A 27,765-nucleotide genomic window follows, 5' to 3' on the forward strand; every position below is an offset into this window, starting at 1 on the left:
ATACACTTTCCTCTTCCCAATATGATTACAATAATAATAATTATCTTTAAGGAAATATCAGGAACACCTCAAATAGACATAGGGACACATTGGCTGCTTCTCTAATGGGCCAAGGGTGTGACACTTCAAAATATAGACACAATGAGAAACAATAGCAGCCTTGGGGATGTCTTGGTAAAAATATTTCCCCATCTGCATAGAAATTCACTGTCATTGTGAACAGCCTGTTCGCATTTATATTAAGGAAAAGATTGTAACAACATAAACAAGATTGTGCTGGAAAAAACAAACACTGTGGCAATAATTCATTGTAAGATTAATTTATTGTAAATTCATGGTAAGAGATCACATTCATCTTTTAAAAAATAAATGTCTGACTTGTAGCAATCATTAAGGCAAATGAAGTAACTTTTAAAGTAATGACCGTATCGTCACTCAGAAAAAATTCTGGGTCAGGGCAAACATCTGTTGAAGATGGCAGTAATATTTCTACTAGACTAAACATTCCACATGGATAAACAAACCAGGAACTGGTTCTGAATGCAACAGAGCTGAGCAGGGGCATATAAAACTCATGCTTACTGTCAGCTGCTGACATGGAAACCTAGATTGCCCAATATCCATAGATACAGACCATTAAGAAACATTTCCACAAATTCTGAGGTTTAAACGCTGTCTCATTTTTCCAATCTTAAATTCAGCTCTCCACATTTCTGCATCAGCTTGAGATTTTTTTTCTAAGTGTCCTCATGAAAATTCACCAGCATTTTAGTGCAAATTTATCATAAAATGCACTTTTCCATATGAAAATCCATTTTTCTGTGCTGTTATCACCAATATACAGAAAGCATTTTTATCCACACTTCACCCTATTACATGTATTTTTGTACACATTACTTGGCTGGGAAACTGCACTGCAAAATTCAGGGAAGTGCAAATTTTGAAGGATGGCTGTGTTTTGATTTGTGTACTGCTGTGGACAGCGTGAATTCAGTGAGTTTTACTGTGAACTGAATTGAATTTCTCGTCCATCCCTACTGAGCCTGTGTTTTCCCCATTCCTTGCCTCCAGCACAGCTACAAGGAAGAGGAGATCAGAAGCTTCCGCCTCCATTTTGGCATCATACTGGAAGCCTAAGGTATGGTCAACCTTAACTAGGTGCTATTGAAACAAACCAGCTTAATAAACCAAGATTTGAAGTTGGCTAGTTTCATGTTTAGCATTATGTCTGAATGAGGTGAGTGTGTTTGCTTTATCACTCTGAAATGCAGAGAAAAATAGATAGCTGAACAGAATCACAGAATAATAGAGTTGGAAGGGACCCCGAGAAGGTCATCTTTTTATCAGTCTTTTTCTTCTTTTTGAAAAGTCTACATATCTTTATTTATTTATTTTATTTATTAAAATATTTATATATCACTATTAGAAATAAAATAAAAATCAGCATCTTGTTGGGTAGAGTTACTTCAGAGTTTCCTCCAGCAGCTTCTCAAGCATAGCTGAATGAATGTCATAGAATGGCAGCCCATCTACTTCCATTTCCAGACTAGCAGTTTTCCCACTGCGTACTTCGAGTCGCTGTAATATGTTCAGCAACTTTTCTTCCTGCACAAAAAAGTAAGATATTATTGTCAGTACAGCTGTTATTGAGAAACTGTTCAACAAGACCATGCTAAACCATTCAAGATATTCCACTCATTGGTTTTTGAAAACTACTTCTCACACAACCAATAGACAGATCAGAGACGTACCTCGTGAGATAAAACTCTGGCGTGGTCTGTTTGCTGTCTTTTGAGATTATGCAAGACTATCAGTTTCTACTGACACCTTTGAGAATTCAGTCATGCTGAACATCATCACATGTAGAGTTCAGTACATATAGGATAGGTTAGGAAAGGAAAGGAAAGGAAAGGGAAGGGAAGGAAAGAAGGAAAGGTCAATATGGTAAGCCAACCTCTCAAAAACTCCTTTGAGAAGATTGCTTACCTTCTTGGGCTTGATATCCTGCCTTTCACTCCCCTTAAGGAGTCTCAAAGCAGCTAACAATCTCCTTTCCCTTCCTCCCCCGCAACAAACACTCTGTGAGGTGAGTGAGGCTGAGAGACTTCAGAGAAGTGTGACTAGCCCAAGCAGCTGCATGTGGAGGAGCAGGGAAGCGAACCCGGTTCACCAGATTACGAATCCACCATTCTTAACCACTACACCACACTGGCTTCTGAGGGCCAGCGCCTCCTTCCCATCAATGATGCAGGGCTGGGACACCAGGGCTAGTCTTGCTGAAGCATGAGCTTCGGCATGCACTCCCGGCTTGAAATCCAGCTCCACACCATCCTGCCGAATTGGCCAATGGCAGGCTGCCACAGAGGGCGGGACTCCTCGGGGGGCATGCCTGAGGGAACCATCAGGCTTCCCTCAGGTCCATTCCCAGGGGATTTAAACAGCCCACGCCAGCCCGACACCCAGCTCTTCTCCTTGCTTTCCCTCCAGAAATAGGGTATCCCATTAAAGGGATCTGTGAAGGAGTTGCTTCTGTCCATTTGCCCAGACAGGGGCTTTTGGGTCTCAGTGCAAAAGAAATGACACCTAAACTATGCTTTTAAAATTATATAGTAATAGAATTTCAGGAGCTGGCATGTTCTCCAGAGTGAATGAGCAATTCGGATTAACAGCTGGAAATCAGATGATGATTCTTAATTATTAGAAGCAGAAAACTGGGGAGCAAAAGTTCATGAGAGGCTCAGCTTAGGTGGACAAATCTTTGAAGGATATAGTTAAATTTAAATTCTGGGGGCTGTAAAGTGTTGTCCCTCACAAATGTTGAATTGTTCTATGTATGAAGCCACTCTGCATTACATTTCCTGGGTTTGGTTTTACTTAAGTCTGGAGTTTGTGTAGTTGCCTTATTTGGGAGTGCAGAAGGAAATTTCACCTGGGTCAAACGGACTAGTGGACTTTTACTTTTGCTTGATTATTATTATTCTACTGTACAGCTTCACTTGAGTCATGTATTGCTATATGGTCTTTAGGTAAGGTAATTCAGGTACCACACTTTCTCTCTTATAAGAGAACACAGGGTTATAGCTTGTACAGGTAGATTAAAGGATGATGAATAGGTTGTTGTTTGTCTTTTGGACAAAGGACATTAGATGGCCTTTGGTCTCCTATCTGCTGTGAGACCCTTTAAAAATGAACCAACCAATGTTATTTGTTGCTATTAAATTCAGGCAGTCATTTTTGGGAGCAAAAAATGAAAATGTTTTTAGTCTCATATTAATATCAGGCTATTTAGAGAGAATAAAGCAATCTCTTTGGCCAATGACTAGTGTTTAAAGAAGAAAATTTGTACAAATATATAAAACAACACCAAACAAAACAAAATACTATAATAATAAAATTACTAGTGTTTGTATATACAGAACACTAGCAATAGAAAACAACATTCTAATTTTCTGAAATTAGTTTCTGGAGAATTTTGCATACAGCAGCACGGTATTTAGCCACACTGGAAGAGGGGGACTTATAATATGTCTTTGTCCCTTAAGCACTTAATGGGCACAGCTCTTTTCCCACGGCTACAACAGTGATGACTTCTACATATCAGAAAATGAGGCCTAGATGTGAATATCCTAATACAATCTTTTTGGACTATCTTCTTCAAAGAGAATACCTTGGCCACAGATGGAAGTGCTGATGACCATTTCATTTTGGCAGATGACCTAGGAAATCCCACAGCTTTCCTCAGATAGCGGTCATGTATTTCACAGGTGTTGAGGATATATAGGGCGCAAGCGACAGCATAGCCTCCCCAGTTGGAAACCCCTTAAAAAGGAAAAAAAATACTATTAAATAGCACAAGTTTTGAATGTCTGTAAGGTGTTCAAACAAGGTATCAACCGAACAACCTATAAACCTACGGACTGCCAGCTCTTTAATAAATAATAATAATAATAATAATAATAATAATAATAATAATAATATATTTATACCCCATCCACTCTGGGCAGCTCCCAATTAAGTGTTAAAAACAATACAGCATTAAATATTAAAAACTTCCCTAAACAGGGCTGCCTTCAGATGTCTTTAAAAAATAGGATAGCTGCTTATTTCCTTCACATCTGAAGGGAGGGCATTCTACATGGCGGGTGCCACTACCGAGAAGGCCCTCTGTCTGGTTCCCTGTAACCTCACTTCTCGCAATGAGGGAACCGCCAGAAGGCCTTCAGCGCTGGATCTCAGTGTCCAGCTGAATTTAATGCCATTGACACCTACATGATAGAAGGAAATTTAAAAGGGAGAAGCATTCCCTCACTGTTAGGTCTAGGCTCAGACGGCAGTGTACAATCCTTTGGTGGGCTTCCTCTATGGTGGGATTCCACTGGGTCATGCCAGTGAATCATGGTTGGGTTAGATAAGGAACTAACATACTGTTATGAGTACGGGGGGGCGGGGCGTGTGGATCCCCATAATGTCTGGATTTAGTAGATGATAGAATTAATCAAGGTTTGGTTAAAGCTGTGACAAATGCTGTAACCCCTGGGCTAAGCTTATGCTAACAGCAGGCCAACTTGGCATAGCCGCTAAATTAGGCCATTAGCAGGGGACTATCATGGAAATCATCGGAGGGCAAAGGCTGCCAGACATGCAGGGAGGGGCTCCTCCTTCACCTGTGTACGCTAGTGGGCAGGGAAAGAAAAGGTGTGGGGTTTCAGTGTAGGTGATACAGGCGGAAGGAAAATTATGGTGTTTTGCAAGAGCTTTGAAAATCGGGGGGGGGGGAGAAGGAAGGGGGCAGAACACCATGTGAGCTGAGGAAGACAGGATGGAACAAAGACACGAAGAGAGGATGGCAGATTTCTCTGTCTACTAAGTTTGCTAAGCCTATGGAAGAATCTGAATGAATGAATCTTTACTGCTAAAAGCTATAAGCCATCACAAATGGTCACAATGTATAGGATGCAAATAATTGATTTAAAACTGAACAGCAACAACAGCAAAGCAAACGTACAAAAATGCAAAAATCACTCTTGCATATGTTAAGCACTCCACGTCTCACACTCCCCCTTATGATACCTGATCAGATCTGCAGGATCTGATTTCTTTCCGCAGGGCCTGTAAGACAGAGTTGTTCCGCCTGGCCTTTGGCTTGGAATCAACTTGATCCCCTCCCCCTCTTTCCTTTTTCCTTTCTCCTTCTGTGATGGAACTCTTATCTGGGGACTTCCCTAGCTTTTTTCTGGCCCACGTAGGACCAGTCTGGGTAGTTGGCCTTGGTAAAGATTTGACATTTTCATCCCCAAAAAAGTTTTTCATTTGAGTTTCTACTGAAATGAGGCTGCATTTTAATGTTGTATTTTAATCTTGTTTTTAGGTTGTATTTTAATCAATTGTTTTTATACCTGGTGTAAGCCACCCTGAGCCCGGTCTTGGCTGGGGAGGGCAGGGTATAAATAAAATTTATTGTTATTATTATTATTGTCTTGGCGCCTAACTCTCTTCTATGGAAGAATCAAGAGATGATGATGATGATGATGATGATGATAAGCTACCTGCAAAATTTCATCTTGGCATCTCAATGCAAATAATAATAATAATAATAATAATAATAATAATAATAATAATAATAATAATAAATGCCAGTAGTGAAGCAGCCAGAAAATTGTGGGGTGGGGGGTGTTGTTGGGCACATGCAGGTTGAGTGAGGCAGGTAAGTCACATTGTGCAAGTGACTTGCACAGATCAGATGCATTTGTTTAATAATGCCCTCTGTTCCGTGTAAGTGTTCCAATTTCATATATACATTTGGCCCGTTCTTCACTTACCTGCAACAACTGTAAAATCAGCGTCCACGTTACAAGCTATAACATCTCCATTTTTAATGTACATCTTTACAGCTTCTTTCACTTTCCCCATTCCCAGTTCATTTCCTCCATCCCCAATGCCTAAATTAAAATTGACAAGGTATGGTGAAATATCACACTTATTTATAAATACAGTATAAACCGTTAATGAAGCATACAATGTTACTTTAGTGGAGGGTTGGGTGTATTGTTGTTTTTTAATAGCTAGGTGGTTCAATTCTTATTTAACATACAACTTTTATTATAACACTAAAAGCATCGAACAACAACTACATGAAATCCATGAATACAAAGTTAAAAACACAGCAATGCTTAAACTAATTTAACATCAAATTATCAAGGAAAATTTAAATTATTGGTAAATTGTTAATCCTGGCATATATTATCCGGGAGCAAAGGTCCTGCTGGTGGGCGACCTAAATGCAAGGTTAGGTCCTGATGACCCCAGTTTACAAACCAAATAGGGTACCCTGATGATTTGGGCCCGGAGGTTTTACAACTACCAAGGCAGTCAAAGGATAAACATTCAAATTTTGCTGGAGCCTGCCTCCTCAAATTCTCTAGGCAGCTAAGTCTTCATATCCTAAATGGTTGCACCAGGGGCGACATCCCCGGGGAATATACATTCATGTCTGGGGTAAGATCCAGCACAATTGATTATATGTTGGCGGACAGCGAATTGCTAACAAAAATAGTGAATTTAAAAGTGCTCCCATTCATAGAGGGGGACCATTTCCCTGTGCACCTCCAGGTGTCTCCGTTAAACGAGTCACCCTTCCTGAGAACAGTATACCCTGCAGAGATCACTGCATTAGAGCGACCTGGCTGCCGAGTCAAATGGACCCCTGCACTTGACTCCAAACTGAAGAAGATTCTAACCTCTGAAAAACTCCGTACAATTTTAACTGACTTTGGGGATAATCCTAGGCCTGAGGACCCAGTTTCCAAATATGAGAGCCTGCTCCAACAATTGAAACCCTATCTTTTTAATACCACAGAAAAAAGGCCAACTAAACCAAAAACATCAAATAAACCCTGGTTTGATTACACCTGCTTTGAGGCAAAGAAAGCCCTGCAAAATGCTTACAAAGCTGCCCTGACAGCTGAAAATTCTGTCAGACACCAAGCCTGTCTTGCTGTCCGTGCCCTAAAAGAAGAGTATAAAGACCTAATACTCCACCAAAAGAATGCCTATACCAGAAAATGCTGGCTAGAATTAATTAGTGTGGCAAAAGCAAAAGATCAGACACTATCCTGGAAACCGGTAGCTTCTGGCACCCATAAAGCTATTTCCCCCCTTAACCTCACAAATTCCCCCTAGCCTGTGGGTCTCATTCTTCCAATCTTTGTGCGAGGACGCTGAACCTCCACTACGGAATTATAATATAGAACAACTGGCTAAATGGCCTCCAGTTTCAATAACTGAAGTGAAATCATATATAAACCAACTGAAAACGGCCAAAGCCCCAGGCTCAGACGGTATTACACCAGAAATGATAAAAGGACAGGCGGATTGGTGGGCACCTTTCTTAGCCAACCTCTTCACTTACATAGATGACACTGGCCGCATCCCAAGGGAATGGGGAACAGCCATAATAGTCCCAATCTATAAAAAGGGCAACAAAGGGGACCCAGCGAATTATAGGCCGATTAGCTTATTGAGTGTGATTAGTAAACTCTACTCAAAGCACCTCCTTAATAAGTTTACAGAATGGCTAGAGAATGAAGATATCCTGGCAATAGAACAAGCAGGCTTCAGACCCGGAAGGTCCACGATAGATCACTGCCTAACGTTACAACATCTCATCGACAAATACAAATCAGGAGGGCAGGCCTCACTATACGCTGCCTTCATTGACCTAAAAGCAGCCTTTGATACAGTCTCCAGAACCAGACTCTGGGACAGACTACAGGGTACCTATATAGATAGAAGGCACCTGCTCCTAATTCAGGCACTGCATGCAAACACGGCTCTTAGAGTCAGGTGCAGCCGCCTAGGACACCTAACGGACCCAATAAAAACCTTCAAAGGAGTCAGGCAAGGGTGCCTATTGGCCCCTCTACTATTTAATTTCTATCTAAATAACTTAGTATCTGCACTCAATGACTGAGAACTCCACCCGCCAAAGCTTGCAAATCGGCATATTTCGGTCCTGCTATATGCCGATGATGCGGTAATTCTATCTAGAACCCCCATTGGACTCAAAAGAGCACTAAGAAAGCTCGCAGCATACTGCGACTCTGAATGTCTCAAAATCAACTATCAAAAGACCAAGATACTAGCTTTTGGGGAAAAACTAAAGCTTAGAAGCTGGAAACTCCAAGGCCATAAATTAGAACAAGTCACAAACTACAAGTATCTAGGAATGGTGGTACAGGCCTCAGGAACCAACAAACTACACATAAACTCCATTGGGAGCTCAGCGGAAAAAACCGCAAATTGTATTCTTAAATTCTTCAGTGCACAAAGGGGCTTCTTCGTCCCCGCAGCTCTAAAATTATACAAGGCCAAAACTTTGGCACAACTCCTGTATGGTTCCTTTTTGGGTCCGCCTTTCTCTGCTTTCTCCCCCCTTGAGAGAGTTCAATCTAGACTTCTTAGAGCTCTCCTCCAAGTCCCCAGATGTGTCTCAAATGCATGGGTGAGATTGGAAACGGGGATGATGAGAGTGGAGGCTAGCATTTGCTTAACATCAATTTACAAATGGCTGACATTGAATCTGCTCCCCCCTGAGGGATAGCCCCACTGATCCTCTGTGATCAATTCCAGTCAGGCTGGCAGACTGCAATTCTGAACACCCTCCAGAAACTGGATTTTGCCCCTCAAGCCCTTCTAAGTCTGGGCTTGGGCCAGGCAAAAGCCACAGTCAGGCAAATAATATTAGATACCGAGAGACAACAGGACTGCGCAAAGTTCCCCGACTATAAAATTAGAGAAATTGAGAGATATATAGCCGCACCGGCAGCATATCTCTTCTTTCTCGTATCTAGGGATGCACGAAGGGCCTTTACACTCGCCAGAAGCTCGGCTCTTCCCTCGCCGGTCCTGGATGGAGCCTTTAGAAGGGTCCCATATGCTCAGAGACTTTGCACCTGTCCATTGGGAGAGATAGGAAGCCCAGAACACTTGTTCTTTAGATGTCCCTTTTATAAAGAGGCACGTAGTAAGATCATGGATCCCCTACTGGTGAGGCTTGCCGACCTCCCGCAATAGCAAAAATTTGACCTTTTGCTGTTGGGCAAAGATCAGAAGATGACCTGGATGGTCGCCAGATTCTGTCTACAGATCTGTAGGCGCAGACCATCGCCCAACTCAAAATAGTCCAGCATGAAAAGCCCCAAACACGGTTCCATGGGTGATTCTGAGTCAACTCCCTGAGACAGTTTATTGCTGTACATTGATTCTAAATTTAGTGTTGTATATTGTTTTAATTGTCTGTTTTAACCATATTTGCACAGCAGTTTTAAACGTTGTGAGTGTCCTCTATTTAAGAGGCTTCTACTCTGCAGCCTCTTATAGTTGTCTTATCTGCGAGTCTTTTAGTTCTTATGCTCTTACAGTTGTTTTAACTGCATGTCTTTGTTGGTTTTTAGCTCTTATCTGTTCTAATTATTAGTTTTTTATCCACCCATTATCTGTGTTTAATCTTGTATTTTATTCGGATGTTTTATGCCTGTTTCCTTGTCCTCATTTGCCCTAACAATTATCGGTCAAAAATCCCAACTGCTATTTTATCTATATGCTTTTCTTAATCTGGTCTATGACCGTAATAAAGTTCATCTCATCCTGGCGTATAGTCTAGATTCTACTTTTGCTGCTAAACTAATTGTTTAGAATTGTGGTCAAGTTCGTTACAGAGAGAGGAGGGATGCAGGCATTGAGTTTTATCATTTTCTTGTTAACAGCTCTAATCATTTTCCTGCTAAAGGACATCTCAACGCTTCTCAATGCACTTCATCTGCTGAACAGTTCTTCGTTTAGAATTGTTAACAGAGTATTTAAAATGTCATTTCTTCTTTTTTTTCTAAAATGGTCATGTTAAAGTAATGTTTCTTCTCTAGCAATAGGAGGCAATATAGTAATAGCCAATTAAGGATTCAACAGTTAATCAATATAGGCCTACATTTCATTTGACCAAAGTGAAAGTCAACATCTGTCTTAATCAACATGGATTCCAACATGGACCATGATTTATTGGGGGCTGTAATGGTCAACCAAGAGTACATCAGGTACATTTTGGGGAAAAAATAAAAATCCAGATCAATATATTTGCGTATAAAACAAATAAATGCAACTTTGTCAAATTAAAAGTAGGTACTGTAAGTCCATTAATCATTTTATTTCACTTTAGGATTTGAGCAAGCTTACTAAACCCCTTTTGAGTATGCAGCTTGGACCCATTTCCCAAAGGTTATCCCATTATTAAAAGCTTTTGATATAAAATGACCATTCAATATAATCAAAGGGCTTTTCATCTTACAGAACAACATTACTGCCTTTCTAACCTGTGCTAGAGATCTGCAACCTCCCAGATCATCATTTTCACTCCTTCTGAAGATTGGGATATTTGCCCATCTCCAGCCTTGTATCACTTCACCCCTCCCCCAGGATTTCCCAGTGATCATAGACAGAGGTCCGTAAAGTCCAACAGGAAGCTCATTGGGTCTTGAATTCAAAGTAGCTATTTCCTGACCAAAGTAGCTATTTCCTGACCAACTCTTTATCCATCTTGAAATTCAGTCCTGAACCGTCATCGGTCATTCTACTTCTGCAAAGTTTTACACGGCAAACAAACTGGAATAACAGACATCAACCTTTATGGTTTTCACTAGCATGTAATAATAGTAGTACATCCTTTAGGTTATTGAACAAAAATGGCACCACACTTACCTGTTGTAGTAATTCCTGGGATATTTTGTGCAGCTAGAAAGAGTTCATCGATGGGATCCACTAAATGCTTAATATTAATTTTTCTTGCATTATAATAATTGCCATCAGCAGCCATCCCAGTACGTTCAATTGCTATCAGGTGATTAAATCTAGTTAACGGGGGAGAAATTATATTATGAGGAGCAGTTCTACGATTCAGATCTAATAGATTTACTTCTGCTCTTTTTCTTTGTTCTTGTACAGCCCCCATGTCAGGCGAATGCCACTATCTCTTGCCCCTACCCTCCTGCAATCCCTCCATTCACATATATCTCCTTGTACTATTCTGGATTATTCCTCAGGAAACTGGCTATTATAATTCCACTGGCAACCAGCTTCTTCCACTTTCCCCCATCAGGTCTTTATTCTCACCCTTCACTCTTTACTAGTAAGAGGGCTTAAAGACTGCCATGAGATAAACAGTTGTGTCTTCCTCAGTTTGCTTACTCCTTTGCTTTTTTAAGGAACATACCTAGGCTTTTCTGGATTTCCATCTTCACACAAAAACAGCAAAGCTGAATCCACAGAATCACTGTGATAGCTAATTATAGGGACCGGTGTCTCCAGTATCCCTAGAATATAACAGAAACATAATATATTCAGTGGAGGATAAAAAAACAGTAAGGCTCATGCAATAATTGCATTAAAGTAAAGGTAAAGGGATCCCTGTCCAGTCGTGACCAACTCTGGGGTTGCGGCGCTCATCTTGCTTTATTGGCCGAGGGAGCCAGCGTACAGCTTCCGGGTCATGTGGCCAGCATGACTAAGCCGCTTCTGGCGAACCAGAGCAGCGCAAAGAAACACCGTTTACCTTCCCACTGGAGCGGTACCTCTTTATCTACTTGCACTTTGACGTGCTTTCGAACTGCTAGGTTGGCAGGAGCTGGGACTGAGCAACGGGAGCTCACCCCGTCGCGGGGATTCGATCCGCCGACCTTCTGATTGGCAAGTCCTAGGCTCTGTGGTTTAACCCACAGCGCCACCCGCGTCCCAAAATAATTGCATTATTTCCTTGCAATTATAACATTTTATCAGCTGCTCAGTGGTTTGGGAAGCATGGACCTAGCTCATTCATGCTTTACTCATATGGCCTTCCATCACTTTTACAAAGATAAATGATCTTGGAAAGAGGAGGTGGAGTGTTACTGCAAGAAGGCAAAACCAGAGACATAGAATGTAGACCCAGCCATAGATTTATTTTGGTATTGCAAAAAAACATTCAATTCAGGGTTGAAAAATCCAGGTGCTTCTGCCGTCCAATTCCTACCAGATCCAGTCAACTAGGCCAATGGTCAGGGATTTAATTAACACTATATACACCGTCTTATCCACATGTGGGGAATGTGCTATGAAGACATGGACCAAGGGGTGTCCTAACTTTGCAGAGGAGAGAGAATCATGGGGATGCCAGTTCTGGTAGCATCACCATGATAAACATAATACTTAGGAGATGTCTGATCTGGCCATGGTGATACATGGTGCACTTTCTTTTCTCCATGACTGTATATGACCTGGGTCCAGGCTGGGTCCTCCCTATATCTTTCTGGAAGTTGAGAATGTGGTCATTTTTTTAAAAAAAAAAAAGTCAAGATATTTACTTATCTTCCTCTTAGCTCCACTGAAAACTCTTGTTTTTAAAGCAAGCAACACATAATCAAGTTATGTTTACAATGGCCACGCCGTACCTTGTTCAACGGCTTCCTTGATGATCTTTTCATTCAGATTCAGAGCTCTTTGATCAGTTACGATAGCTACGTTCTTCCCCAAGGCCTTCAACATAGCTGCCATTGCAATAGCCCCTGGAGGCCCATCGTTCTCTTCAGGCGGCTCATACTTGAAGTGGGTAGGGAATCCAGTAGTAATCAGCACAGACTGGGCATGGGAAATGGACAGACATGCCTTCAGGAGTTCATCTTGAGTAAGCAGATGAGTCACACCTCTGTCCCCTAAAGGCAGATGAAACAACTTTTCGAGTGAAATCATCCCTGAGCATACTGCCTTGCTAGTAACATATTAACATTTAGATAACTATCAGAGAATTCACCCGCACATTTCAAGCAAGGCCTAATCTGAGCACAATGCTGATCCACAACAGGTTTCCACAATATCCACTGCACTATCTCACAGAACCAAGGCACCAGAATTAAAAACTTAGTGTTGCTTTGCAGCTCTTTCTCCTTGCCCATAATGCAATACAGAAGTTAACCGTGCCCTGTGGAATGCCCTCCCATCAGATGTCAGAAGGAAATAAACAACTATCTGACTTTTAGAAGACGTTTGAAGGCACCTCTGTATTAGGAAGTTTTCAATGTTTGATGTTTTCCTGGGCTTAATGTGTTTAATTTGTTGGAAGCTGCCCAAAGTGGCTGGGGCAACCCAGTCTGATGGGCAGCATATGAATTACTGATAAGAACAAGAATAAGAATAGGTATATATTGAATGCTTCAGTTTTTGCAGGAGTTATTAGCATTGGCTTCCTTCTGTTTCTGTTAAATTTTTCAACGCATAAACATGAGTGACACATAGGCAAGGCAAGGGTTAAAGAGGCAGCAGGTGAATTGCATGGCTAAGTGTTCATGACCCAACCAAAAATCCAGCCCCATTTCTCTTCCTTTTGAAGAGAGGGGCAAGCACAAGCTTTAGCATGGCAAATGACAGGCGTCTTTGCTCTGGGCAACCTAACAGGCACTTTTGCAAGTGGGTGGGGCCTAGTGTCTCTGTATCCTTGATGCTGGAGGTGCTGGCTCCAACTTACTCTCCAGTAGCTTTCCTGGAGGAGACTCCTTACTGACAGGAGTGGCAGTAGGGGTTGGCAGTGGAGGTGGCCCTTGAACCTTCCTCAGGATCCAGCTCCTGACTCTCTTGATCACTGGTCCCCTCTTCTAGCTTAGACGTTTATTGATTTCATCTCTCTCATCTCAATCAAGCCCTCTCTTGGGTCCTCAGGTTCCAACTCCCTGTCCTGTCCTTTCCCAGCCCTGCTTCCTCCTCACAACACTCCCATTACCCTCCATGATTTCTCTATGGGGCTCATGACACAGAAATGGGCATATGCATATTATCAGGAACAGAGCTCCCCTTTAGTGTCTCGATCTTCCCTTTGACAAGAGTTGATGCAGGAAAATGTGCTGCAGACAAATCTTTACAATAAAGTTTTTCAATAAGAATGCCTCTACCTGGGTCTACTCCTACCATGTCTTCCAGACATCTGATTTTTCGCACAGCTGCTGACGACGTGATGCTGTAATGCAAAGGATTCTGACAAATACGATAGACTTCAGGGACATCTTTGCCATCACCCGCTGCGGCATCCTCAACTTTCAGGTCAGTAATAAACATGCAACCAGGAGCATGGGTAAAAGCAAGCGGAGACTCTGAAAAAGACAAATAGGCGGAGGACAGATCTCTAAAAACTCTCTTCTTTGGACTCACCCATGCAGCAATAAAAATATGTTGGATACTGCTGTTTAAGCCATGTCAAAGGGGAAGGCTCTGGCAGAACCGGAGAGGCCGCGGAACAACAAACCTCCCTGCCCAGGCCTGATCCTGGATAAGACCTTGCCGGTGGCCATTTGGAGGCCAAAGGCCTGAAAGGGAGAGGTGGAGCCCATAGTGGAGTCCGCTCAGTGGCCAGGAATCGCCCCTGGCACCAGCAAGTGTGAGCCTTCGTGTGAAGGGTCTGTCAATATGGCAACCCTAACGGGGGGGGAGGAGGGGGAGAGCTGGTGGGTGAGGAAGGGGTTAGCAGCAGGCAGGGGGCAAACGTCAGAGATGAGGGGGGGTGTCCTGATGGGAGGGGTGTCTGGGTTTGTGCCTTCGGAACATGGCAACCCTATAAAAATAAACAAGGGCAGCAGTAGCATCGCAAGCAAAGGCTTGAACTGCTCACCTCTGGGGGTACCCTATTTTAACCTGAAAGGCAGAGTTGTCTGGCTGTACCTCCAGTCAGGAGACAGACCCCACATTTAAGTATGGTCCCTGTACAGGAGCTGAGAAACAATTTTGGAAGTCTTTGGAAAGTACGGATGTTCATTGGAAATTGAAATTGAAGCAGAATTTGTAGTACTTTGCTTGTTTGTCTGCAGTCAGGAAAGGGAAAAAATCAAGTGAATATTATGAATGAATATTCATGAAAAAATACATTACTCAATAAATGACTTTTTAAGCATTGTTTTGATGTTTACAATGAAATGAATCTAAGTTACATAAGTTATGCAACTTATGCTAAATAGAAGGCAGTGAGATGAATAACATAATATTTGGCAGAAAATTTGACAGTAGCCAATAGTCTTTTCTTTTTATGTCTGTGGCAGCATCCTGACAAGGTTGGAGTTGTGGTAGAGGGTGATAGCTTTTTTTTAAAAGGCAATTTCCAAGTTTAGGTCAGGCTTAATAGAACAGTATATGGACCCACACTGGAAACAAATCTGTCAGGTTTTTCTGGCTGAGTTTTTAATTAAATTTGGTAGAAAAGGTAGCAATTTTCTATACTATAGGAGAAATTCTAAAAAATCTTCATTGTTTATACATACTGCAATTGCTGACAGCTTCTGCACCTGTAACCCCACAGGCCCAAAAGACTGGAATATCCCCAGGTTGAGCCTGTATCGCATCGCCATAGTCTGGATTGGAAAGGTCTTGGATTCCTAAAAAACCTGTAATCCCAAACACGATAAAATCATATGAATATTGCGGGAGAGCTAAAGGAAAACCCAAGGACATCAGCCTGCTGTTATAAAACAGCAATAAATGAAGCGATCCTATACATGTCTACTCAGAAGTAAGTCCCACTGAATCACAGTATGGCAGCCTTATGTCCTGTTCGTGGACATACTTTCTTAAGGGTGTGGTTGGCTGAATGTTGCTGGAGGATCCCATTCCCCTTACAGAGCTACAATTCCCAGAATTCCCAGGGAATTCTGTTAAACAACTCTGGAAACTGTAGCTCTGAGAGGAAAATGGGGTCTCCTAACAGCTCTCAGAACCTTTAACAAATCACACTTCCCGTGATTCTTTGGGGGAAGCCTTGACTGTTTAAAGTGGATTATACAACTTTAAATATATTGTGTAAATTGGGCCCAAGTCTTACATTAGGTGTCAATGTGAAGTTCACTTAGGCTATTCCTGTATTTGTGTATAAAGTCATCCCAAAACTAAGCCTGGATGGGAAGTACGTTTCCCTAGAGAAACACATTAGCAGCCTATGATACGTCTCTGTCTCTCTTTCACACACAAATACAGATATTTTAATTACATACTTTTTTTCTTATGCACTGACCAGGGTTACCAATGTGAATTGGTGCTCCATGTGCCTTTTTCATCAGATAGGTTGTTCGCACCACTGCTTCCAATTTGTCTTTAGGAATAGGTCTCATGGTTGCTACTAGGTCACAGTGAAAATGTTCTGTATCCCAGCAAGCCACAGCAGTCTAGTAAAGTTTTAAAAATATATATTTCAAGAACTATTTGAGGATATTTCCAAGAAAAGCTACGTTGGAAGCAAAACAGGACCACCCAAAAATGAGCTTATTAATGCCCCCTCCCCCTATATATGGAGGATTCCCTGGATATGCTTGTCTATACGTTTGCAAAATCTTTTTAACCAGCCTCCCTCACAGCCCAATATGTCCTTATCAGCTTGCAGAATTTGTAGGATGTCATAATACTGAGAACATAGAGATAAAAAAGAAATACTGAAGTGACTCACTTCTTTGTCTGGATAGAAAACTGGGGGGGGGGGGGGAGGGAGAGAGAGATGCTGTTGCAGCAGGTTTTGTTTTGCTGATGTAAACCACTAAATAAGAAGCCACCAAATAATCTCTTCTTACCTTGTACATGCTAACATTACATTTCTGTTCGACATTTCTTACAGGAATGCCAACATCCTGGAGCGCCTTTTCAAATGTGAAGCTACAGCCCAGGTAGAAGGTCACCATGTCTTTAAGCTGCTCAGAAAATTCCTTCAGACTTGTCAGAGTGCCTGTACATGCTCCATTCTCGTATTTCTTGTACTGCAGACAGTCAGTTCTGCAAAAATAAACAAATATTATCCCCAAGAGCCTTCTGAAAATGATGATTTGAACTGGGTAACAGGATTCAGGCTGCACTCTTTTACTAACTTGGAGCGTGGCCCACTGAACTCAATGCGCTATCAGGATACTGCCCTATTTCTGCGTGTACATTCCACTATGTTTTGTCCACACCAATGGGCATTAGACAGCTGCTGTGGGTGGAGGCACATGTTCACTATAACGCTTGTGGTGGGTGCCATTTCATTACTCCTATTTATTTTTAAAAATAAATGTTTCCATTATCACTAAACTACTTTTCTTGGGGTTTTTTAAAAAATGTAATCGAGCTGTAGCACTGTAACTATTTTATGAGGTTTTAACCATAGCATTATAGTGTAATAGCCTTCTATATCTCATGCACACATGCACACAAACACCCCAGAGAAGTCTTTCTGGAATAATTATAAGACTGGTTTTGTGTGTGGGTGTTTTTGTGAGTCTTTCCTAGATGCAAATGTAATAAAGTTCTGGCATATGTAAATTGAAAAAAAGATCTGGCATATGTAATTGAAAACAAATCTGAGGACAAATTGTGGTTTTAGCAACCCTGTGAAAACAGTCTCTGATAATATTAAAGAAGCTGCGGTAAAAAGTACATTGGTGCTATAGAATGCCATGGCAACTGGCTTGCATGTCCTCCATGCTCAGGTTTGTTCAGAATGATTTGGCCATTAGAAACAGCAGAAAGAAAATAAGAGACATCACTAAAATCCTGATTATGAAAGGAAAAGAAAAACCACAATCATCTTATGCCTCCTGGCAGAACTTTTATCTATGCATACCTAATATCAGCATCACTGCTCAGAGATGGGCATTTCCATTCCCCTGGTTTACTTCTATACAGCAGTGGAAGTGGCCCATCATTTGCTTGGCAAAATTTTTCAAAGTCATCCGCAAGAGATTTGTGAAGAATCACAACGTTTGCCTGTTTAAATCCTGCGAACATTACAAAGCTCACATTTAAACTTATACACATGCAATCGGTATGTGTTCTGAAAGTATTTCTCAGGCATTCCATTTTCAATTGATGTTTTCAACATTACCCATGTTTAACTTGTGAATATTATATTGGAAACATATACTAAGCTGAATCAAGAATCCAGACTTGAGGCTAGGGGCTGACATTTGTGCTGTAATACCAGTTTTCTGCTATTTTATGGCAGGGAAATAAATGGATGTGCCTTTGATTCAGATGTAGTTTCTTCACTGGTTTTAATACACAACATTTTGTCACGTTCTTTTTCTATATGTTGTTCTATGTTTTTGACTTACAACAAGTTCTCTAGCCTATTCATGAATTTTCAAACTGAGGACAAAAAGGCAAAACAACCTGAAAAGGCAAACAACTTTAAATAGCAGCAACTAGTAGGTTTGCTATATTAAGCCAATGAGTCAAGTTTTATTTTATGCACTTTGTAAACAGCCTCAGGCCACAAACAGTGAAGCTTGCAAGTGAAAAGTTGGTATTTGTGGCATAAAGTTGGTATTTGTGGCATACGCTGAGAAGTAATTGTGGTTAGGTAGCACTCTAAATTCTAAAGCTGTACCCTTAGCAAACTGGTTTTAAGTATTATGCAGTGTATATAAACCATATTTTGACTGAACATTATACTTGTCACAATTCACTTAATAAAAATGAAATGAAAATTTAAAAACAGGAAAAAGACAAATATTAAATGTATACTTTTTTATTAGTATTATAAATCAAATGTATATTCTAATATGTTATTGTTGATTACAGTGAAACTTACCTGAGATGTAACTTAGTGAAACTTACCTGAGATGTAACTGAGTATTGTACTAAGTTGATATTCGTATTCATGAAACGACTTTACAGTGTATAAGAACTGTGCATACCCATTTATCAAAAATACTTATGATGCTTTATATAAAATAAATATTCCTAATTCTGAAATATTATTATAAACAAATAAGTTGATCTAAGAGACAACAAAAAGTAGTGTTCTTGTGATAAAACTGAGTGAACCAAATTGTTGCGGAAGGGTTTTAATCCGAGTTACCGGTATGTTGGGAGCTAAAAACCTCTTCATTATAAGCCATTTTTTAATACCTGTTGATTTCCTCCTAAAACTGGGTGGCTAATCCCAATGTTAGGGCCCTGGTCCAGCCCCTCAAGCAAACTCCCCCCTGCCCCCATAGGGGTACAAATCGGTCCCTCCTCAGTCATCAACTTAATCGTTTTATGAGCAGTGAGCAAGGATGAATGTGACCCTCAGCTGAAAAACAGATTAGTTAACGCCTATCATAAAAGAATATCACTAACATCTCCACTTATATTCAACATGAGGAATATTTTTTTTACCTTCTGCCATTCCAGAAGTATTGCTAATGTGGAGTTTATTTGTTCGAATTAGACTCCTGGCAGCATTGGGCAGAAGGGTTTTCAAGCCGCCTATGAAAACCATATTTTCATCCTGAAATAACAGAAATAATGTGATTACATGGGGGGGGGGTACCCAATGTCAAGTAAATGAAGGTGACGGGACTTCCCCTTCCTCTCCTCCCTGCTGCAGCCCTCCCTCAACCCACTGGAGCAGATTTCCAATTGCAGAAGAGGAACTCCATTCTACAAGAGGGGTGACACAATTGGATGTCGTCCGTTCGAATTATATACAGTGGCACCTTGGTTTAAGAACAGCTTAGTTTATGAACAACTTGGATTAAGAACGCTGCAAACCTGGAAGTAGGTGTTTTGGTTTGTGAACTTTGCCTTGGAAGCAGAATGTGTTCCGCTTCCTGTCGAGTGTGTTCCATTTGTAAATTGAGTCCCCTGCTGCTATGGGAAAGCACGCCTTGGTTTAAGAACGCTTTGGTTTAAGAGCAGACTTCCGGAACGGATTACGGTAAGTTCATAAACCAAGGTACCACTGTATTTTTACTCTTACATGCAACTTTGTTGCAAATTACACCATGGAATGCATATGGATTTTGTATTACATTTTTTTGTCTTTGGGAAATTGCAATATATTTAAAAGTACTTATAGAAACAAAGAGAATACCCAGTAATATTTAAAGCAGTGATTTTATCACTAGGTTGAGAAACATCAGTTTTATCATTTATTCACTTTAAATTGTCACCTCAGAAATATTTTATTTGGACCTTTTTAATTTAGCTGATTAAATTGCAAAGTATTGATTATAAGCCTGGGCAAGTAAGTCCCTATTACTTTCTTTAGTAACTGTTCGATTGATACATGTTTTAAAATATTGCTTTAAAATATTACTGAAATTACATTTTATTTTATTTTTTGTTTCTAACAAACTCAGGCTAAATCTATTTACTTAAATTTACCTTGCTACATTATGGCTTCGCCACTTCAGACATAACAACAAATTATATACTAATGTTACCATTTCAAGCATTTTACAAACTTCAGTTTCAATCAAAACAAAATGCTAATTACCTCACCTCTAAGGTTAATTTTAATTCTTCTGAAGACATTGCTAGGAAGAAAGATAATTTCCGAGGGAGAAACAGAGGTTTAAAGCATGAAAAATTCACTGGTGTTCTTTTAAAAGTAATGAGGTAAATATTCAACACATAGTTATACATTTCTAGCAAATGCTAATCCTTCTTAACAACACCTGGTATTTTTCATTATCTTGTCAGTGCAAGACTCCAAATAAACAGCTGTATATTTATGCCTATGATAATCTGTATTTTTAGCAATCTTTTTGTAGGATATTCTAGAGGGGTAACTGTGTTAATCTACTTTTTATAGCCAACACAAACACATACACAAGAGTCTTGCAGTGTCGGTTACAGATTTATTGTGGTATAAATTTCTGGTAGTAGAGTCCACCTCATCATCTGGTGTAAGCTCCAGTGGACTCTAGTTAGCCATTAGACTCTCTCATGGAATTAAAATTTTAACAAAAAAGGAATTTAAATCTCAAAAGTGCCTTCCATAGCAAAAACCCTCTTTGAAATGTGACATTTGAAGTTACTTTCTCCAGAATGACATTTAAAGAGCATATAAATTTGGCCTCACTCTACAGCAGAGCATTTCACTTGTGGTCCAAGGACCACCAGTGGTCCATGAGCTTCATTCCGGTGGTCCCCAGGTGTCTACGGATTTGTGGTTGAAGATGCATTAAATATTCATGTTGATTTTTAATTGTATTTTTATTGCCTCTTTTGTGTCTTACATTGCACTTTATTGTATTACAACTACAATGGCGTGGAATCAAGTATAACATATAATAAATGAAAGATATAATAAAATACATTAAAAATCATGCAGCATCTAGGACAACGGGCAGGAAAATAATCAAATGCTCTGCCAAGTCCCTCAGCAATTTTCAAATTGTCCATGGGAAAAGAGGTTTGGGAACCACTGTTCTACAGGAAACTTTTCTCTCTTTTTTGTAGCTTAGAGTGTGCTTTAAAAAAAATATCAGAACAGAAAATTGCACAACACAATTCATTAGTCAACCTTAACATAGGGATAAAACAATTCAATATTTATTATTTTAAAACAGTTCTGATGCAACATGAGGAATGAAAAACTTAGAAAGTACAAACATATGGGAGGAAACCTGCTCATCAAAAAAGAACCCCAATATGGACTGAACTTGTTTAATGGCCACATGATACAAATGGTTGGATGGGAATCTATCATGGATGCTTTAGAGATTTGTGCACTGCAGGGGGCTCAACTAGATGACTCATGGGGTCTCTTCCAACTCTATGATCATACTATTCTATTAGATGCTAAAGAGCCTGAAACAACTTATCCATGGGCATAGCTAGGATTTATGTTGGGAAGGGAAAGGCTTTATGTTAGGGGGGGCAGAACCTCAGTTAATTAAGTAATTTTATTGATTTACTTAATGGGGGGGGGAGCTGCTTTTAAGATTTTAGAACTTCTAGGATTTATTGAGTGTTAACCTGTGACCCCCTTTCTGTTTGGTGATGCCATCACAGCACTGTAGGGGACACAGGTGGACTCCCCTCTGACTGTTAGAATTCCTGCTCCATAATTGCAGCCATGGGATTGTTGTCTATCACATGACGGTGTATGTTTTGACTCCACAGTGTGGGAAGTGACAGAGACAGGATGTTTGTGTTACTGTGTTCCGTGAAGTGGGACTATTGTCCTTTGTCCTTTTTCTCTTTGCTGTCTGATGCTAAAGAGAGAGGGAGCCATGTTGCTGTGCTCTGTGTGTGTTTATATGTAAATAAACGTAGATTAGCCAAAATGCTGAGTTGCTGAGGTCTGTTACGCAAACTGCGAACACTCTGCGGATCCCTAAGTGTGCTGATGTCTGTTGGCATCAGTAGCTGTGACGTTCAGGCTGAAAAAAGCTTTTGAAGCTCCCAAATGAAAGACCAGGAGGGAGAGAACATGCCAGTCGGGCATGTGTTTCTGCCAGGGTCCTACTCGAGAGTAGGACGAGCTCCTGACAGGGGACACATGTGGACTCCCCTCTGACATCGTGTACGATTTACAGCAGGACACCGTGTTGGGAGAAGTAAAACAAAATTAACTTTATTTTCCTGCTTGCCACTTCTGACCTCCCTGTCAAGTGCCACCTACTGGCCCTTGTGCACTTATAGGTTTCTAGAATTCTTTGGGGCAGGGGTCTGCAACCCGCGGCTCTGGAGCCGCATGTGGCTCTTTTACACCTTTGCTGCGGCTCCGGGGCGGATACTAGCGAGGGGAGGAGGCGCATTGTGCGCCCCGACACTCCCCACTGTGGTGGGCGCTGTACTGGCTGTGACGTCGCATGGGGGCGGTGTGTGCGTTAGTCACACACCGTCCCGACGACACCTTCCCGCCCGCCCGCTACATTGTAAGGGGCATGTACGCTGGTCACTGCATTAAAAGGGGGCATGTACGCTGGTCACTGTTTTGAAGGGGAGTGAAGAACACACACACAAGAAAAGGTAACTTGTTAATTTAACGTTTATTTCTATGAGGAGGAGTAATTCTGAGGGGTTAAACAAAGAAATAATAATAAAAAGTGACAAAAAAAATATTTTTATAATGACGAGTTTTGCAGCTCCCAGTTTTTTTTCCTTCGGAAACGGGTCCAAGTGGCTCTTTTTGTCTTAAAGGTTGCAGACCCCTGCTTTGGGGGGAAGACCAGGACTGTGTAAAGTGGTGTGACACTGCTCTAAATGTATGGTGCAGACCAATGTTGTGCTCCCTTTTTCTCATGGAGTGCTGCAGAAACTATAATATTCACTTACAAGACTATTTGTTCCAGAGGTTGGGTTTTACATTTATTAGGCTGCAATCTGAAGGCGAACACGCAAATCATCTTTCAGTTAGAATATTAGATTGTTGTTTTTATTTTACTTTGTTTTTTAACATTGTAGTTTACTAATCTGATTGGTCATCCGTGGGTGGCACATTCTGACTTTTGAGCATTATTGCTGCAAGTTGACTTTTTCAAATCCACATTGTCAGTGAGATTTAAGCGACCTAACCACGAACAGGATTGAGGTGTTTTCTTTCCAAGGTTTAATTCAGAGCATTGTTTATAAATAAGGCTTATAAATAACGCTTATGCTCATATATATATATGTATATAAATAAAAATAATAGCTATCCCTGTTTGTGCTAATCTTCAGTAGTAGATAGGTAGCCGTGTTGGTCTGCCATAGTCAAAATAAAAAATTCCTTCCAGTAGCACCTTAAAGACCAACTAAGTTAGTTCTTGGTATGAGCTTTCGTGTGCATGCACACTTCTTCAGATACACTGAAATAGAAGTTGCCAGATCCTTCTATATAGTGAGAAGGTGGGGAGGGGTGTTACTCAGAAGGATGGTGGGAATGGGAGATAGGCAGATAGCTGGGAGAGCCTGTTGACAGGCTCTCCCAGCTATCTGCCTATCTCCCATTCCCACCATCCTTCTGAGTAACACCCCTCCCCACCTTCTCACTATATAGAAGGATCTGGCAACTTCTATTTCAGTGTATCTGAAGAAGTGTGCATGCACACGAAAGCTCATACCAAGAACTAACTTAGTTGGTCTTTAAGGTGCTACTGGAAGGAATTTTTTATTTTGTGCTAATCTTAACACTTTCCCAAGTTGCACTATTGTAACCTGACTGTAGGTGGTGTATGAAAACTGTCTAATCACAAATATTTATTTTTATTTCCTCTATCATCATTCACATGCCAGTTTTTCATTGCTGTTCCATTATATTTCTTGTTGCAAATAATATTATGTGTTATATTCAGCATTCATCTTGCCCTCCAAAACCGTATTTACTTATCTATACTGCATTATTCTCAACTGAACTTACTGAATTTCCTACCCTTCTAAACATATTACATATGTTAGGGAGAAAATGTATAATTTTAACAAAAAGTCAGAGAACATAGATTATTCTACAAGGTATAATACAAATAATGCAATTTTCACGACACATTTGTTTACTGCATTTGTGAATGGGTAAAATACCCAGTGTTATTCCTAGTGGGCCCATGGAAACTAAGATTTAATTACTAAAGTCAGTTGATTTAAATGGATTTACACTTGTAAACAATAAATCCTGGAAGTTTAACAAATCTATTTCCAAGATCTCAGATGTTCAGTTTCCTGTGACAGATGTGGTATCCAGGGGTCAGCAAACTTTTTCAGCTGGGGGCCAGTCCACTGTCCCTCAGACCTTGTGGGGGGCTGGACTATATTTTGAAAAATAATAATGAATGAATTCCTATGCCCCACAAATAATCCAGAGATGCATTTTAAATAAAAGGGGAAATTCTACTCATGTAAAAACATGCTGATTCCTGGACCATCCGCGGGCCGGATTTAGAAGGCGATTGGGCCAGATCCAGCCCTCGGGGTTAGGTTGCCTATCCATGATTTAAAGGGACTCACTCTTGTGACTTGAAATGATAAATCCTGGAAGTCTAAATAATTCTATTTCCATGATCTCAGACTTCCAGTTTCCTGTTCCTGTGACAGATGTCGTCTCAAAAGCCTTATCAGTCAGTGACTACCATACAGAATCACACTGCCTTGGTTCTTGCCCCATGGAGTGACCTTTCCCAAAGTAAGACAAAAATGGGGTAGCTTGGTAAAGGTCCTGAAAAAGCGATGTCCATAACATTTTTTTAAAAAATGCTGTACAGCTTAGTCCTGTGTTGAAACCAGGAGTCCCACTGTGCCCAGTAAGCTTCTTCCCTAATAAATTGTTTAGGATTGCAGCACCAAGATGGTCTTAAGAAGCACTTATTAAGTCTTCTGTGTTAAGTTGTGGGTGAACATATCAGATGACACAGCGATTCTTCAAACAGCTCTTGTTTATTCACAGGCCAGAACAGAACTGAACTGAAGGGTTCAGCCAGCCTGCTTATATAGAGCTCCAGAACAATGTAATTGTAACAACTTTCTGTAACTATCCAATCACTGAACGTCACTTTCGATCCCTTATTTGCATATGTGAACCTGAACTATCTACAGTATCCCCCTGCTGGCCCAGGGTGAGAACTTCAGTACATAACACCCCTCCCCACCAAGATAAGGCGTTAGTTACAATTGTAATGGTTTTCTTATATACAGCACTACACGTAATGGTTCAATTAGGCACAAAAGCATATCGGTTACATTTCACATGCTTCCATTAGACCAACAGTGTTACATGTCCAACAACATAGTCCTTTAAATAAGTTGGGCGCTTGGAAACTCTGCCAGACCGCCGGGGAGCGGTATAACATTCTGTCCCACATATAACTGTGCACAAGGCTGCCCCATTAATTTTAATACTGGAGAAAACATCCATATAAGAGGAAACTGAAGACAGAAACCGCAAACTGACATACACAATAGAAAATAGTGTGGTTTTTCTTCTTCTTTGCCAGTCTGTAATGTTCCTTATTAGAACTTGGTTATTTGAAAGACTACATGAAACCAGAGAGAGCCTTAAATACACAGCACAATACTGTAAAGAGATTAGTGAACAGATTGCTAAACGTAATGGTGCCAAACACATCTACATGTGTGAGTTTGGATCACTGCCTGATACACAGTTCCAAGAAGAATAACAGCTTGCACAAATTCACAAAATTCTTTCAATAAAAAAATGCCAGTTTGTTTGCTTTTCTTCAGAAAAACACTGTCTATAATTCATAGAACACCTACTCCAGTGGAAAGAATTCTGGTGGCAGCTCTATACTGTGAACTGTTGCAGAAAAGATATCGGAAGCCTTTGCACAAAAGGCACTTGAGAAGTTGTACAAGAGATTGCCCAACTCCTTACATTAGCAAAAGCACACCACTTTATTTCAGTTCCCTTTTTTGACAGTTCCCTTTTCTCTCACTATGTCAGGAAAAACCTCCACAGAACACTACTACTGGATCTATTTATATATCAACTGAAAGGTGAGGTTGGCTGGAGAAAACCCCCGGATGAGGTTGAGGAACAGGAGAAAATCTGTGGAAAGGAAGGGAGGTTGAAAAACTGGGTGCAAAGATGCCTCATGCTATGTACTGAGTTGAATAGGATCCAAAATGCAGCAGTCTGATTGGTCCTAGAACAATAGGATTCAGAATGCAGCAGTCTGATTGGTCCTAGAATAATAGGATCCAGAATGGAGCAGTCTGATTGGTCCACAGGAGCCACCCAATCCAGCTCCAGGTGGAAGTGAATCTGCAACCTTATTGGCCTACAGGAGAATCCCGGAATTAGACAATCATGTGGGGCCCATTGTGTAAATAATGTATATAAAGCAGACATTCTGGGAGAACTTCCTTTCCTCCGCACCACTATGAGCTGAATAAAGAGCATGAAATCCACTCTCGACTCCGAGTCTATTTCACCCCACAATGTAGGATGGCTACATCTCATTCCCTTCCCCAGCTCCAAATTCAGAAGATGGGCAGGTGATCATTTTTGCTGTGCTGTGCTTTGGAGGTGCTCTACCAACCACAATACCAAGTGAGATATTCACTGTCATTCTCTCAAGCCAGAGGGGTCCCCATTGTCATTTCTTCCTCCACCACAATATTCCACTGTCTCATCAGCTATCACCATTGCAGTCTCCTCCCTCTGGACTAACCAACATAAATTGGTATATAAAATAACCTTCCCCCCAGCTTCTGCTCCTAGTGGATTTCAGAAAAAACAAAAAAGTGAACGTAAAGCACTCGTGATATGAGTTTATTGTGCTATTGGCAGGAAATGTATCGGCAAGAGTGCAAGTAAGTGGGGATTGAGCTAGACAGCTAGGTTGATATTTCTGCAACTTTAAGAGTCACCTAGAAGGTAGATTTCTGCCTGGCAGGGCTCCTTTGTTACTACAGTGCTGCCAAACCTAAAACAGCAAGAAACAGGCTAGGATAGTGGGTTCAACTGCTCATATTCATTTGAACTTAATTGAGTACTTATTTACCTAAAGGCCTCTATAATTTTTTCCTTTAAAAATCACTTCAGTGTTTATCTTCTGATTCTAAACAGTAGTTTGGTGACAATTTTATACCAGTGATTTCAGCTAGAGAGGACAATGAAAGTAAAAGAAGTATATACAGTAATTAAGTCAACAAAAATCTATTTTGCTCATATTCCTGGAACACAGCGCAATCCTATACAGGTGACACTCGGAAAATTAGAATATCGTGGAAAAGTTCATTTATTTCAGTAATTCAACTTAAACGGTGAAATTAATATATGAGATAGACTCATGACATGCAAAGCGAGATATGTCAAGCCTTTATTTGTTATAATTTTCTGATGAGAACAGCTTTTGCATTTCATTTGGAAACCAAGGACCCAGAGTCTGGAGGAAGAATGGGGAGTCACACAATGCCAGATGCTTGAAGTTTCCGCAGTCTGTGTTGATTTGGGGAGCCATGTCATCAGCTGGTGTTGGTCCACTGTGCTTCATTACGTCCAGGGTCAACACAGCCATCTACCAGGAGATTTTT

The 27,765-nt window shown here is 40.7% G+C and overlaps 1 protein-coding gene across 3 annotated transcripts in view; it reads right to left on the reverse strand.

Annotated features, from left to right (window-relative positions):
* Positions 1-304: 304 nt before the first annotated feature.
* Positions 305-27,765, reverse strand: part of DGLUCY (D-glutamate cyclase) — a 34,620-nt gene continuing 7,159 nt past the window's right edge. The window contains exons 2-14 of one of the 3 annotated variants that reach the window (XR_014525890.1): positions 19,183-19,294; positions 17,642-17,795; positions 16,617-16,815; positions 16,067-16,217; positions 15,321-15,443; positions 13,965-14,162; positions 12,474-12,734; positions 11,261-11,360; positions 10,750-10,898; positions 5,820-5,939; positions 3,668-3,819; positions 1,752-1,846; positions 1,392-1,605 (exon numbers count right to left, since the gene is read on the reverse strand). Coding sequence is in view for 2 of the 3 variants with exons in the window: in XM_083502203.1 (XP_083358329.1) it covers positions 1,462-1,605; positions 3,668-3,819; positions 5,820-5,939; positions 10,750-10,898; positions 11,261-11,360; positions 12,474-12,734; positions 13,965-14,162; positions 15,321-15,443; positions 16,067-16,217; positions 16,617-16,815; positions 17,642-17,795; positions 19,183-19,285 (1,854 nt within the window). In the remaining variant the exon portion in view is untranslated. Of the gene's footprint in view, positions 1,606-1,751; positions 1,847-3,667; positions 3,820-4,019; positions 4,266-5,819; positions 5,940-10,749; positions 10,899-11,260; positions 11,361-12,473; positions 12,735-13,964; positions 14,163-15,320; positions 15,444-16,066; positions 16,218-16,616; positions 16,816-17,641; positions 17,796-19,182; positions 19,295-27,765 lie in introns of those variants that run through there. The other 2 variants (XM_083502203.1, XM_083502204.1) reach the window with 2 other exon arrangements.

Source organism: Podarcis liolepis, assembly GCF_965112155.1.
Source record: "Podarcis liolepis genome assembly, chromosome: 1".
NCBI classification, from domain to species: Eukaryota; Metazoa; Chordata; class Lepidosauria; order Squamata; family Lacertidae; genus Podarcis; species Podarcis liolepis.